Here is a 13529-nt window from a genome sequence, read left to right on the forward strand (position 1 = left end):
TGCTATAACAGAGACCTGGCTCAATCTGAAAGATAGAGAGATGCCCTCTGAATGTCACATACAAGGCTATAAATTATTCCACACTGACAGGGTCAACAGGAAAGGTGGTGGAGTAGCGATGTATGTCAGAGACAATTTAAATTGTTGTGTTAGACAAGATATTAAATTAGAAGCGTCAGCCACTGAATCTGTTTGGTTACAGCTTCTCGAGGGCCGAGAAAAACTAATTTTGGGTGTGATTTACAGGGCCCCAAATCTTGATAAGGAGTGCAGTAAACTTCTATGGGACGAAATTCGTAAGGCATCTACATACGAAAATGTTGTGCTAATGGGAGATTTCAACTATAGACAGATTGACTGGAGCAATTTGACAGGAAATTTAGAGTCAGGTGACTTTCTTGATACGATCCAGGATTCTTTTTTAAAACAGTTTGTGACAGAGCCAACTAGGGGAAATAACCTCCTTGACTTGGTTCTTGCCAGTAGGGAAATACTAATTAATAATCTTGAGGTTAATGATGAGCTTGGGGAAAGTGATCACAAATCACTCAGTTTTAATATATCATGGAATTCCCCTAATAATGGCAATCAAGTCTCCGTCCCTGACTTTCGCTTGGCTGATTTCATAGGACTGAAAAATTACTTAGGTGGGCTGAACTGGAATGACCTGACTAAGGGTCAGGTAGGTGGTGATGGTTGCCGATATGATGCTTTCCAGGGCATAATTCTAGCTGCTCAGTCAAATTATGTTCCAAATAGGGAAATCAGATCAAACAAAAATGATCCTAAATGGATGAACAATAGATTAAAATATCTGATTGGTCAAAAGAGAGGCATATATAGGCAAATCAAAAGAGGAGAGGGGCAATTGAGAAATCGATATATTCAGTTAAAGAGAGAAATAAAAAAGGGAATTAGAAAAGCAAAAAGAGATTATGAGGTTAAAGTTGCAAGAGAATCGAAGACTAACCCAAAAGGATTCTTTCAGGTATACAGAAGTAAGATCAAGGACAAGATAGGCCCACTCAAAAGTTCCTCGGGTCAGCTCACTGACAGTGATAAGGAAATGTGTAGAATTTTTAACACATACTTCCTCTCAGTTTTTACACAGGAGGATACCAGCGATATTCCAGTAATGATAAATTATGTAGAACAGGACGATAATAAACTGTGCACTATTAGGGTCACAAGTGACATGGTCCTTAGGCAAATAGATAAATTAAAACCTAACAAATCCCCAGGCCCTGATGAACTGTATGCAAGGGTTCTAAAGGAATGTAAAGAGGAGCTTAGCACACCTTTGGCTAATCTTTTCAACATATCACTACAAACTGGCATGGTGCCAGATAAGTGGAAAATGGCAAATGTGATACCTATTTTCAAAACAGGTGACAGGTCCTTAGCTTCGAACTATAGACCAATAAGCCTAACCTCCATAGTGGGAAAATTTATGGAATCAATAATTGCCGAGGCAGTTCGTAGCCACCTTGAAAAGCATAAATTAATCAACGAATCTCAGCATGGTTTTACAAAGGGGCGTTCCTGCCTTACGAATTTATTAACTTTTTTCACTAAGGTATTTGAGGAGGTAGATCATGGTAATGAATATGATATTGTGTATATGGACTTCAGTATGGCTTTTGACAGGGTCCCACATCAGAGACTATTGAGGAAAATTAAAGCACATGGAATAGGAGGAGAAATTTTTTCCTGGATAGAGGCATGGTTGACAAATAGGCAGCAGCGAGTTTGCATAAATGGGGAGAAATCAGAGTGGGGAAGCGTCACGAGCGGTGTTCCACAGGGGTCAGTGTTGGGCCCCCTGCTGTTCACAATCTACATAAATGACATAGATGAGGGCATAAAGAGCGACATCGGCAAGTTTGCCGATGACACCAAAATAGGCCGTCGAATTCATTCTGACGAGGACATTAGAGCACTCCAGGAAGATTTGAATAGACTGATGCAGTGGTCGGAGAAGTGGCAGATGCAGTTTAATATAGACAAATGCAAAGTTCTAAATGTTGGACAGGACAATAACCATGCCACATATAAACTAAATAATGTAGATCTTAATATTACGGATTGCGAAAAAGATTTAGGAGTTCTGGTTAGCAGTAATCTGAAACCAAGACAACAGTGCATAAGTGTTCGCAATAAAGCTAATAGAATCCTTGGCTTCATATCAAGAAGCATAAATAATAGGAGTCCTCAGGTTGTTCTTCAACTCTATACATCCTTGGTTAGGCCTCATTTAGATTATGCTGCACAGTTTTGGTCACCGTATTACAGAATGGATATAAATTCTCTGGAAAATGTACAAAGGAGGATGACAAAGTTGATCCCATGTATCAGAAACCTTCCCTATGAGGATAGACTGAAGGCCCTGAAACTGCACTCTCTAGAAAGACGTAGAATTAGGGGGGATATGATTGAGGTGTATAAATGGAAGACAGGAATAAATAAAGGGGATGTAAATAGTGTGCTGAAAATATCTAGCCTAGACAGGACTCGCAGCAATGGTTTTAAGTTGGAAAAATTCAGATTCAGGAAGGATATAGGAAAGTACTGGTTTGGTAATAGAGTTGTGGATGAGTGGAACAAACTCCCAAGTACCGTTATAGAGGCCAGAACGTTGTGTAGCTTTAAAAATAGGTTGGATAAATACATGAGTAGATGTGGGTGGGTGTGAGTTAGACCTGATAGCTTGTGCTACCAGGTCGGTTGCCGTGTTCCTCCCTTAAGTCAATGTGACCTGACCTGACTAGGTTGGGTGCATTGGCTTAAGCCGGTAGGAGACTTGGACCTGCCTCGCATGGGCCAGTAGGCCTTCTGCAGTGTTCCTTCGTTCTTATGTTCTTATGTTCTTATGTAAGGGTATATAATAAGAGAATCAACGTACCCTCTGGCAGTGAGCGGAGTGAAGGCGGGAAGTAAGTCTGGGAATGGTAGCTGGGTATAGGGTATATAATAAGAGAATCAACGTACCCTCTGGCAGTGTAAGGAGTGAAGGCGGGAAGGAAGTCTGGGAATGGTAGCTGGGTATAGGGTATATAATAAGAGAATCAACGTACCCTCTGGCAGTGTAAGGAGTGAAGGCGGGAAGGAAGTCTGGGAATGGTAGCTGGGTATAGGGTATATAATAAGAGAATCAACGTACCCTCTGGCAGTGTAAGGAGTGAAGGCGGGAAGGAAGTCTGGGAATGGTAGCTGGGTATAGGGTATATAATAAGAGAATCAACGTACCCTCTGGCAGTGAGCGGAGTGAAGGCGGGAAGGAAGTCTGGGAATGGTAGCTGGGTATAGGGTATATAATAAGAGAATCAACGTACCCTCTGGCAGTGAGCGGAGTGAAGGCGGGAAGGAAGTCTGGGAATGGTAGCTGGGTATAGGGTATATAATAAGAGAATCAACGTACCCTCTGGCAGTGAGCGGAGTGAAGGCGGGAAGTAAGTCTGGGAATGGTAGCTGGGTATAGGGTATATAATAAGAGAATCAACGTACCCTCTGGCAGTGAGCGGAGTGAAGCCAGGGATGAAGAAATGAAGTCTTGGGAATGGTACCATGTTTACAGCCAGTTTTCTCAGGTCAGCATTCAGCTGGCCCGGGAACCTGAGGCAGGTGGTGACACCAGACATAGTGAGGGAGACCAGGTGGTTGAGGTCGCCGTAGGTGGGTGTGGAGAGCTTCAGTGTTCTGAAGCAGATATCGTAGAGAGCTTCGTTGTCTATACAATATGTCTCGTCCGTGTTCTCAACCAGTTGATGGATTGACAGAGTTGCGTTGTACGGCTCCACTACTGTGTCTGAAACCTGTACCAGGGGAGAGCGTTAGGGTATTAACAACATATTTGTTATTGTGTTCTGAAGGACTGTTCCAGCCACACACACACACACACACACACACACACACACACACACACACACACTACAACCTTTAAGCAGAGGTCAAATATAGCTCTTGGAGCAGGGAGAGATAAGACCTAGTAGCGACCAGCGGAGAGACGGGGCCAGAAGCTGTGAATCGACCCCTGCAACCACAAATAGGTGAGTACTCACACTCAAGCAGATGGTGATCAGGTAGGACTACAAATGGCTCTGGACAGACTGCAAACCTGATACGACAATTGTCTCCTGGTGTTTAACCCCATCAAGTGTAAAGTTATGAAGATTGGGGAAGGTCAGAGAAGACCGCAGACGGAGTACATACTATGAGGTCAGAGGCTGAAAATCTCAGTCAAAGAAAAGAACACTGAAATAAACTGTAAATCAGTATATATATACCAACAATGAAAAAAAACACCAACGTGAAAACTTATGTAAACTGCAAATATAGTTACAAGCGAGGTATCGCTTAGGTAGCAGGTAATTTCTGCAACATATGAAGTCATAATACACGTGCAAATATCCACCAGTTTACCACTATTGATATTAAAACAGGAAAATGTTTTTGGGTCTGTCCAAGTGACAGCTGTGTCAGCAAATTTCATTTATACTAAAAGACAGAAACAACAACAATAACAACAAAAATTGCCTTTTTTGATAATTTTGAATCTTGCATGGAAGTTTGGAAAGTAAAGAGAGTGAATCAGCGAGAGTTGACACCCCTGGTGCTGGTGCTGCCTTGGAAGACAGTACCTGTAGAGATATAGAAATGCAAGAGAGTGCACCAGGTGGAGACAGTGATGCTGGTACTGGAGAAACAGGTGAAGACCAAGATATACAGGAACCAGAAATGAAAAATAGCACAACTGCTGGAGACGGAAAAAAAAGGGAAAGATGCTTCGGGGAATGGTTTGATACATTACCAGTACTGACTGGTGGTGGTACTGATGCTGGTACAGTGCTGCACATACTGGGGAGTCAGGAAAAACAGCATCAATACGGAACCGAGCCACAAAAATCCTAGCAAACAGAAATCAAATCTGCGTAAATTCTATGCCTTGGGTATCTGTAGGCATAAAATATCTGGAATAGTAGGTGGGACATACAGTTTTTTACCATCCAAAAAAATGCCGAGATCTCATGACCAGTTCTTCTTCTTGTGAACTATTTCAACTTGAAATGTATTATTTTTCAGTCCGTGAACCTGGAGTTTACGTGGAGAGGATTTCGGGGGTCAACGCCCCCGAGGCTCGGTCTGAGACCAGGCCTCGTGGTGGTTCAGGGTCTGATCAACAATGTTACAACACACACTGTCAGGCACACCACTTAAAGGGGACAGGAAGGTACAGATCACACAGATATTGGGAAACAAACCAGAGTAGCTACAACCACCCTACAGGCAGAGATTTTTTGGTGGCAGGAAGAAATATCGTGCAAGAAATGACAAAAATATTACGCCACCTGGGATTACTGCTGGAGTGGGGGCACAGTCAGTGCTCTTCACTCCAGAACAACAGATATTAGTGCCAGAAAATAAAGCCCTCCATACATACCATCAGTACAACAACATTTGTATATGCAAATATAGAGAGTCTACAGCCATCAACAAACAAAATACCTTTCATTGGTGGACTGATCAGAGTCAAATGCAATGTTTGTGGCTTTCACAGAGACCCACATAAAGGATCACTTTGAAAACGAAACATGGATCCCAGGTTACAACTTATTCAGATGCGACAGAAAGAACAGGCAACAAGCGGGGGATGTAGGGTTGGCCTGTTTGTCACAGAGTCGCTCGTTTGCTCAGAATTACTAAACACCACAAATGATTTAGCTGAAGTTTTGGCAGTAAAGACAGAAAACGAAAACCTTGTCATTATGGTTGTACACAAGCCACCGTATACAACTTCCCAACAATTCAAGGAACAATTTTTGAAAATTGACTACTGTCTAGATAATCTTCCAACACCAGCCCAAATATGTTATTGCTGGGTGATTTCAACTTAGACACTTAAAATGGAGGAATGTAATGTTTTAGCAGAGATCACCCCAGGAGGCAGCTCAGATAAAAATTCACGCACACATAAGCTATTAAATCTCTGCATCAAATTCACCTTAAGCCAGCAAATAGTGGAGCCAGGAAGACTGGAAAATACACTTGATCATATCTTCAATAATAATGATCTGATACGAAATATAACAGTAACAAAGACAATACACTCGCATCATAACATAATCGAAAGACAGACATATATGCGCAGGGATCCTGACCAGCAAAATAAGGTCATTTATGAGTGTCTTCACGAAATTCAGCTTCAATAACAAAAACATACAGTGGGATTTAATTAACCATGTCTTAAATGAAACAAGCTGGGAAGATATCCTATACAACACGGATTCAAACCTTTGCCTAGAGAAAATTAACTCAGTGGTACTTGAGGTATGCTCAAGGCACATTCCCCTAAGACAGCAAGAAGAGAAGATGCAAACTAGAAAGAGAGAGATGCTCCCTCTACAGGCAAAGGCAAAGAATCACAGAGCTGCTGAAAGAGACCGGTATATCTGAAATATGGAAGGAGGCACTGGCCAGAGAAATAGAAAATATCGAACTTAAACTAAAGGAATCATACAGGAGACAAGAAACACAGCAAGAACTTTAAGCCATAAATAAAATTGAAAAAACCCAAAATATTTTTGTTCTTATGAAAAATCTAGGGCAAAAATTACATCCATTATTGGGTACTTGCTCAAATAAGACGGGACTTATGACAGTAAAGAAATGAGTGAGATACTGCTAACCAGACTAACAGTGACTGTTTAGTGAGCTGCTAACCAGACTAACAGTGACTGTTTAGTGAGCTGCTAACCAGACTAACAGTGACTGTTTAGTGAGCTGCTAACCAGACTAACAGTGACTGTTTAGTGAGCTGCTAACCAGACTAACAGTGACTGTTTAGTGAGCTGCTAACCAGACTAACAGTGACTGTTTAGTGAGCTGCTAACCAGACTAACAGTGACTGTTTAGTGAGCTGCTAACCAGACTAACAGTGACTGTTTAGTGAGCTGCTAACCAGACTAACAGTGACTGTTTAGTGAGCTGCTAACCAGACTAACAGTGACTGTTTAGTGAGCTGCTAACCAGACTAACAGTGACTGTTTAGTGAGCTGCTAACCAGACTAACAGTGACTGTTTAGTGAGCTGCTAACCAGACTAACAGTGACTGTTTAGTGAGCTGCTAACCAGACTAACAGTGACTGTTTAGTGAGCTGCTAACCAGACTAACAGTGACTGTTTAGTGAGCTGCTAACCAGACTAACAGTGACTGTTTAGTGAGCTGCTAACCAGACTAACAGTGACTGTTTAGTGAGCTGCTAACCAGACTAACAGTGACTGTTTAGTGAGCTGCTAACCAGACTAACAGTGACTGTTTAGTGAGCTGCTAACCAGACTAACAGTGACTGTTTAGTGAGCTGCTAACCAGACTAACAGTGACTGTTTAGTGAGCTGCTAACCAGACTAACAGTGACTGTTTAGTGAGCTGCTAACCAGACTAACAGTGACTGTTTAGTGAGCTGCTAACCAGACTAACAGTGACTGTTTAGTGAGCTGCTAACCAGACTAACAGTGACTGTTTAGTGAGCTGCTAACCAGACTAACAGTGACTGTTTAGTGAGCTGCTAACCAGACTAACAGTGACTGTTTAGTGAGCTGCTAACCAGACTAACAGTGACTGTTTAGTGAGCTGCTAACCAGACTAACAGTGACTGTTTAGTGAGCTGCTAACCAGACTAACAGTGACTGTTTAGTGAGCTGCTAACCAGACTAACAGTGACTGTTTAGTGAGCTGCTAACCAGACTAACAGTGACTGTTTAGTGAGCTGCTAACCAGACTAACAGTGACTGTTTAGTGAGCTGCTAACCAGACTAACAGTGACTGTTTAGTGAGCTGCTAACCAGACTAACAGTGACTGTTTAGTGAGCTGCTAACCAGACTAACAGTGACTGTTTAGTGAGCTGCTAACCAGACTAACAGTGACTGTTTAGTGAGCTGCTAACCAGACTAACAGTGACTGTTTAGTGAGCTGCTAACCAGACTAACAGTGACTGTTTAGTGAGCTGCTAACCAGACTAACAGTGACTGTTTAGTGAGCTGCTAACCAGACTAACAGTGACAGTGAGCTGCTAACAGTGACTGTTTAGTGAGCTGCTAACCAGACTAACAGTGACTGTTTAGTGAGCTGCTAACCAGACTAACAGTGACTGTTTAGTGAGCTGCTAACCAGACTAACAGTGACTGTTTAGTGAGCTGCTAACCTGTTTAGTGAGCTGCTAACAGTGACTGTTTAGTGAGCTGCTAACCAGACTAACAGTGACTGTTTAGTGAGCTGCTAACCAGACTAACAGTGACTGTTTAGTGAGCTGCTAACCAGACTAACAGTGACTGTTTAGTGAGCTGCTAACCAGACTAACAGTGACTGTTTAGTGAGCTGCTAACCAGACTAACAGTGACTGTTTAGTGAGCTGCTAACCAGACTAACAGTGACTGTTTAGTGAGCTGCTAACCAGACTAACAGTGACTGTTTAGTGAGCTGCTAACCAGACTAACAGTGACTGTTTAGTGAGCTGCTAACCAGACTAACAGTGACTGTTTAGTGAGCTGCTAACCAGACTAACAGTGACTGTTTAGTGAGCTGCTAACCAGACTAACGGTGACTGTTTTTAGTGAGACTAACAGTGACTGTTTAGTGACCAGACTAACAGTGACTGTTTAGTGAGCTGCTAACCAGACTAACAGTGACTGTTTAGTGAGCTGCTAACCAGACTAACAGTGACTGTTTAGTGAGCTGCTAACCAGACTAACAGTGACTGTTTAGTGAGCTGCTAACCAGACTAACAGTGACTGTTTAGTGAGCTGCTAACCAGACTAACAGTGACTGTTTAGTGAGCTGCTAACCAGACTAACAGTGACTGTTTAGTGAGCTGCTAACCAGACTAACAGTGACTGTTTAGTGAGCTGCTAACCAGACTAACAGTGACTGTTTAGTGAGCTGCTAACCAGACTAACAGTGACTGTTTAGTGAGCTGCTAACCAGACTAACAGTGACTGTTTAGTGAGCTGCTAACCAGACTAACAGTGACTGTTTAGTGAGCTGCTAACCAGACTAACAGTGACTGTTTAGTGAGCTGCTAACCAGACTAACAGTGACTGTTTAGTGAGCTGCTAACCAGACTAACAGTGACTGTTTAGTGAGCTGCTAACCAGACTAACAGTGACTGTTTAGTGAGTGAGCAGTGCTAGTGACCAGACTAACAGTGACTGTTTAGTGAGCTGCTAACCAGACTAACAGTGACTGTTTAGTGAGCTGCTAACCAGACTAACAGTGACTGTTTAGTGAGCTGCTAACCAGACTAACAGTGACTGTTTAGTGAGCTGCTAACCAGACTAACAGTGACTGTTTAGTGAGCTGCTAACCAGACTAACAGTGACTGTTTAGTGAGCTGCTAACCAGACTAACAGTGACTGTTTAGTGAGCTGCTAACCAGACTAACAGTGACTGTTTAGTGAGCTGCTAACCAGACTAACAGTGACTGTTTAGTGAGCTGCTAACCAGACTAACAGTGACAGTGACTGCTAACCAGACTAACAGTGACTGTGAGCTGCTAACCAGACTAACAGTGACTGTTTAGTGAGCTGCTAACCAGACTAACAGTGACTGTTTAGTGAGCTGCTAACCAGACTAACAGTGACTGTTTAGTGAGCTGCTAACCAGACTAACAGTGACTGTTTAGTGAGCTGCTAACCAGACTAACAGTGACTGTTTAGTGAGCTGCTAACCAGACTAACAGTGACTGTTTAGTGAGCTGCTAACCAGACTAACAGTGACTGTTTAGTGAGCTGCTAACCAGACTAACAGTGACTGTTTAGTGAGCTGCTAACCAGACTAACAGTGACTGTTTAGTGAGCTGCTAACCAGACTAACAGTGACTGTTTAGTGAGCTGCTAACCAGACTAACAGTGACTGTTTAGTGAGCTGCTAACCAGACTAACAGTGACTGTTTAGTGAGCTGCTAACCAGACTAACAGTGACTGTTTAGTGAGCTGCTAACCAGACTAACAGTGACTGTTTAGTGAGCTGCTAACCAGACTAACAGTGACTGTTTAGTGAGCTGCTAACCAGACTAACAGTGACTGTTTAGTGAGCTGCTAACCAGACTAACAGTGACTGTTTAGTGAGCTGCTAACCTGTTTAGTGAGCTGCTAACAGTGACTGTTTAGTGAGCTGCTAACCAGACTAACAGTGACTGTTTAGTGAGCTGCTAACCAGACTAACAGTGACTGTTTAGTGAGCTGCTAACCAGACTAACAGTGACTGTTTAGTGAGCTGCTAACCAGACTAACAGTGACTGTTTAGTGAGCTGCTAACAGTGACAGACTAACAGTGACTGTTTAGTGAGCTGCTAACCAGACTAACAGTGACTGTTTAGTGAGCTGCTAACCAGACTAACAGTGACTGTTTAGTGAGCTGCTAACCAGACTAACAGTGACTGTTTAGTGAGCTGCTAACCAGACTAACAGTGACTGTTTAGTGAGCTGCTAACCAGACTAACAGTGACTGTTTAGTGAGCTGCTAACCAGACTAACAGTGACTGTTTAGTGAGCTGCTAACCAGACTAACAGTGACTGTTTAGTGAGCTGCTAACCAGACTAACAGTGACTGTTTAGTGAGCTGCTAACCAGACTAACAGTGACTGTTTAGTGAGCTGCTAACCAGACTAACAGTGACTGTTTAGTGAGCTGCTAACCAGACTAACAGTGACTGTTTAGTGAGCTGCTAACCAGACTAACAGTGACTGTTTAGTGAGCTGCTAACCAGACTAACAGTGACTGTTTAGTGAGCTGCTAACCAGACTAACAGTGACTGTTTAGTGAGCTGCTAACCAGACTAACAGTGACTGTTTAGTGAGCTGCTAACCAGACTAACAGTGACTGTTTAGTGAGCTGCTAACCAGACTAACAGTGACTGTTTAGTGAGCTGCTAACCAGACTAACAGTGACTGTTTAGTGAGCTGCTAACCAGACTAACAGTGACTGTTTAGTGAGCTGCTAACCAGACTAACAGTGACTGTTTAGTGAGCTGCTAACCAGACTAACAGTGACTGTTTAGTGAGCTGCTAACCAGACTAACAGTGACTGTTTAGTGAGCTGCTAACCAGACTAACAGTGACTGTTTAGTGAGCTGCTAACCAGACTAACAGTGACTGTTTAGTGAGCTGCTAACCAGACTAACAGTGACTGTTTAGTGAGCTGCTAACCAGACTAACAGTGACTGTTTAGTGAGCTGCTAACCAGACTAACAGTGACTGTTTAGTGAGCTGCTAACCAGACTAACAGTGACTGTTTAGTGAGCTGCTAACCAGACTAACAGTGACTGTTTAGTGAGCTGCTAACCAGACTAACAGTGACTGTTTAGTGAGCTGCTAACCAGACTAACAGTGACTGTTTAGTGAGCTGCTAACCAGACTAACAGTGACTGTTTAGTGAGCTGCTAACCAGACTAACAGTGACTGTTTAGTGAGCTGCTAACCAGACTAACAGTGACTGTTTAGTGAGCTGCTAACCAGACTAACAGTGACTGTTTAGTGAGCTGCTAACCAGACTAACAGTGACTGTTTAGTGAGCTGCTAACCAGACTAACAGTGACTGTTTAGTGAGCTGCTAACCAGACTAACAGTGACTGTTTAGTGAGCTGCTAACCAGACTAACAGTGACTGTTTAGTGAGCTGCTAACCAGACTAACAGTGACTGTTTAGTGACTAACAGTGACTGTTTAGTGAGCTGCTAACCAGACTAACAGTGACTGTTTAGTGAGCTGCTAACCAGACTAACAGTGACTGTTTAGTGAGCTGCTAACCAGACTAACAGTGACTGTTTAGTGAGCTGCTAACCAGACTAACAGTGACTGTTTAGTGAGCTGCTAACCAGACTAACAGTGACTGTTTAGTGAGCTGCTAACCAGACTAACAGTGACTGTTTAGTGAGCTGCTAACCAGACTAACAGTGACTGTTTAGTGAGCTGCTAACCAGACTAACAGTGACTGTTTAGTGAGCTGCTAACCAGACTAACAGTGACTGTTTAGTGAGCTGCTAACCAGACTAACAGTGACTGTTTAGTGAGCTGCTAACCAGACTAACAGTGACTGTTTAGTGAGCTGCTAACCAGACTAACAGTGACTGTTTAGTGAGCTGCTAACCAGACTAACAGTGACTGTTTAGTGAGCTGCTAACCAGACTAACAGTGACTGTTTAGTGAGCTGCTAACCAGACTAACAGTGACTGTTTAGTGAGCTGCTAACCAGACTAACAGTGACTGTTTAGTGAGCTGCTAACCAGACTAACAGTGACTGTTTAGTGAGCTGCTAACCAGACTAACAGTGACTGTTTAGTGAGCTGCTAACCAGACTAACAGTGACTGTTGGTGAGCTGCTAACCAGACTAACAGTGACTGTTTAGTGAGCTGCTAACCAGACTAACAGTGACTGTTTAGTGAGCTGCTAACCAGACTAACAGTGACTGTTTAGTGAGCTGCTAACCAGACTAACAGTGACTGTTTAGTGAGCTGCTAACCAGACTAACAGTGACTGTTTAGTGAGCTGCTAACCAGACTAACAGTGACTGTTTAGTGAGCTGCTAACCAGACTAACAGTGACTGTTTAGTGAGCTGCTAACCAGACTAACAGTGACTGTTTAGTGAGCTGCTAACAAGACTAACAGTGACTGTTAGTGAGCTGAGACTAACAGTGCTAGTGAGCTGCCAGACTAACAGTGACTGTTTAGTGAGCTGCTAACCAGACTAACAGTGACTGTTTAGTGAGCTGCTAACCAGACTAACAGTGACTGTTTAGTGAGCTGCTAACCAGACTAACAGTGACTGTTTAGTGAGCTGCTAACCAGACTAACAGTGACTGTTTAGTGAGCTGACTAACAGTGACTAACAGTGACTGTTTAGTGAGCTGCTAACCACTAACAGTGACTGTTTAGTGAGCTGCTAACCAGACTAACAGTGACTGTTTAGTGAGCTGCTAACAGTGACTGTTTAGTGAGCTGCTAACCAGACTAACAGTGACTGTTTAGTGAGCTGCTAACCAGACTAACAGTGACTGTTTAGTGAGCTGCTAACCAGACTAACAGTGACTGTTTAGTGAGCTGCTAACCATACTAACAGTGACTGTTTAGTGAGGTGCTAACCAGGTTAACAGTGACTGTTTAGTGAGCTGCTAATTAGACTAACAGTGACTGTTTAGTGAGCTGCTAACCAGACTAACAGTGACTGGTTAGTGAGCTGCTAACCAGACTAACAGTGACTGTTTAGTGAGCTGCTCAACCGGCTAGCAGGGACTGTTTAGTGAGCTGCTAACCAGACTAACAGTGACTGTTTAGTGAGCTGAGTGACTGTTTAGTGAGCTAACCAGACTAACAGTGACTGTTTAGTGAGCTGCTAACCAGACTAACAGTGACTGTTTAGTGAGCTGCTAACCAGACTAACAGTGACTGTTTAGTGAGCTGCTAACCAGACTAACAGTGACTGTTTAGTGAGCTGCTAACCAGACTAACAGTGACTGTTTAGTGAGCTGCTAACCAGACT

At 43.0% G+C, this 13529-nt stretch overlaps 1 protein-coding gene across 1 annotated transcript in view; it reads right to left on the reverse strand.

The window, feature by feature from the left end:
- Positions 1-13529, reverse strand: part of LOC128699928 (tubulin beta-1 chain-like) — a 62130-nt gene that overhangs the window by 27006 nt on the left and 21595 nt on the right. Inside the window, exon 4 of the mRNA XM_070102246.1 lies at positions 3505-3812. Within this exon, the coding sequence (XP_069958347.1) occupies positions 3505-3812 (308 nt within the window). The remainder of the gene's footprint in view (positions 1-3504; positions 3813-13529) is intronic.

The sequence above is a fragment of the Cherax quadricarinatus genome, chromosome 81 (assembly GCF_038502225.1).
Source record: "Cherax quadricarinatus isolate ZL_2023a chromosome 81, ASM3850222v1, whole genome shotgun sequence".
Classification (NCBI taxonomy): domain Eukaryota; kingdom Metazoa; phylum Arthropoda; class Malacostraca; order Decapoda; family Parastacidae; genus Cherax; species Cherax quadricarinatus.